At 39.1% G+C, this 1,772-nt stretch overlaps 1 protein-coding gene across 3 annotated transcripts in view; it reads right to left on the reverse strand.

The window, feature by feature from the left end:
* LOC123979326 (alcohol dehydrogenase 1-like) overlaps positions 1 to 1,481 on the reverse strand; it is a 5,206-nt gene extending 3,725 nt beyond the window's left edge. Inside the window, exons 1-2 of one of the 3 annotated variants that reach the window (XM_046063215.1) lie at positions 1,334 to 1,481; positions 267 to 368 (exon numbers count right to left, since the gene is read on the reverse strand). In XM_046063215.1, the coding sequence (XP_045919171.1) occupies positions 267 to 368; positions 1,334 to 1,351 (120 nt within the window). In that variant the 5' untranslated portion in view covers positions 1,352 to 1,481. Of the gene's footprint in view, positions 1 to 266; positions 369 to 491; positions 621 to 1,138; positions 1,295 to 1,333 lie in introns of those variants that run through there. The other 2 variants (XM_046063216.1, XM_046063214.1) reach the window with 2 other exon arrangements.
* Positions 1,482 to 1,772: the final 291 nt, after the last annotated feature.

Raw genomic sequence — 1,772 nt, forward strand, 5'->3', positions numbered from 1 at the left:
AAACAGTGACACCACAAGATGATTAAGGAGACAGGCTGATGAGTGTTCACTCTCAGTGGGTTCAGCAGTACTAGCACCACTTTCACATTTTATTGACACGTTTATTCAGTGTTAATATCAAACATATCATTTAACACAGCTTTTTAGGATGTTTATTTATATGACAGTACAACTCTGTGAAAACCAATGTGTGACAAAGTCAGGCTGCTGCAGGTAAGAGAGAAAGAGACAAGTGCCCGTGTGTGTTCTGATAGTGGACGTCTCACCTTGATGCGGACCTCGTTGGCCTGGGGCGGAGCTACCTCAATCTGCTCAATCACCAAAGGCTTGTTGGGCTCCCAGGCCACTGCTGCCTTGCACTTGATGACCTAGAAGGCAATTCACTTTAATCTTTATTGTTTCTCCAGGGGAAATTAAATTTAAAATAGAGCTAAGAAACAGAAACACAAGCAAACATACATGAGACAATACAAAACAAGAATGGCCATTACTGTGTACAACATGTATTTTCTCATCCAATAGTACTCAAACAATTGAAATGGTAGCCTCAACACTGTAGGGTGCTTCTGAGCAGCAGCTCAAGCTCAGTGCATGCCACATGAAATTACCCAGCATGAGGTATGACATATTCTACTGGGGACTGGCCCTATTTAAGCACACTAGGAAGAGTTTCCAAAAAAGTTCAACAGTGCATCAAACATCCATCTAGAAGCAAACAAATGGATTTCACAGTCTTCAATCTCCCTTTTTATTTATTCCATGTCAACACCGGCCCCATATCAACAGGTTACGCAAGACTGACTGGAACGTTGGAAAAAGAATTGACTGGAATTTGTTTTTTTTCCCCTGAACACCCCCAAGCTATAGACTTAAATTCTAAGTCAAACTCATCCTCAGCACTGCTCCATGTAACATAGTTTATTTCTGTTTACTGTTGTATACTGTGTATTGTCTGCTATGCAGCAGGTGGGCTGCAAACTACATTTCACTTTAAATAGTCATGTTACAACAGATTTTAATCAACCTTGTAAAGTTTCAAGCTGGCTGCTAAGAGAGCATGGGATATTTCACTGAGACTGTGAGGAGACAGCGATGCACAAAGATTTATAACTTGATTTTGGTGAAATATTTAATTTACCTGCATTTTTGTAACTCGATACACGGTAAGATACTGACCAGGAATGCACTGAATTGCTAGTGTCGTCAGTTATCAACTTTGTATTACACCCATCTACACAACAGAATTCATGCATGCACTATTCATGCACATATTGCAAAGAGAAAATAAAAAACATCACATACACTATATGGGCACATATTGGATTATACTTACTTTACCAGCTGTGGCCATTTTTGCTGTCAAGACAAGTTAACAAGCAACAGATGAGTGAAGAGAGCTGCAGCTGCAGGACATTAGTTGGGATTACTGGGGAGGAGACATCCTTTGGCAAACATTCAGATGGGCAGGGCATAGGACTGTTTTTTTTTTTTGACTAACTCTTACTACCATTGGTTATGAGTAACTTTTAAAGCTCATGCAGCCATGTTATCAATTCCTTGAGTTCCCAGTTATAGGTCACAGATGTGGAGCCTGTATGGGAAAAAAACAAGCAGAAACCATCATGTAAGTCACTTTTTCAATTTCCTCCAGACTTTAATTAGCTATCATAACATATGGACTTATTAAAGAAGTTGGAGATAAAGCTTTAAAGGATAGTTTGACATATTGGTAAATATTTTTATTCACTTTCTTGCTGAATTAGATGAAAAAG

Source organism: Micropterus dolomieu, linkage group LG11 (assembly GCF_021292245.1).
Source record: "Micropterus dolomieu isolate WLL.071019.BEF.003 ecotype Adirondacks linkage group LG11, ASM2129224v1, whole genome shotgun sequence".
NCBI classification, from domain to species: domain Eukaryota; kingdom Metazoa; phylum Chordata; class Actinopteri; order Centrarchiformes; family Centrarchidae; genus Micropterus; species Micropterus dolomieu.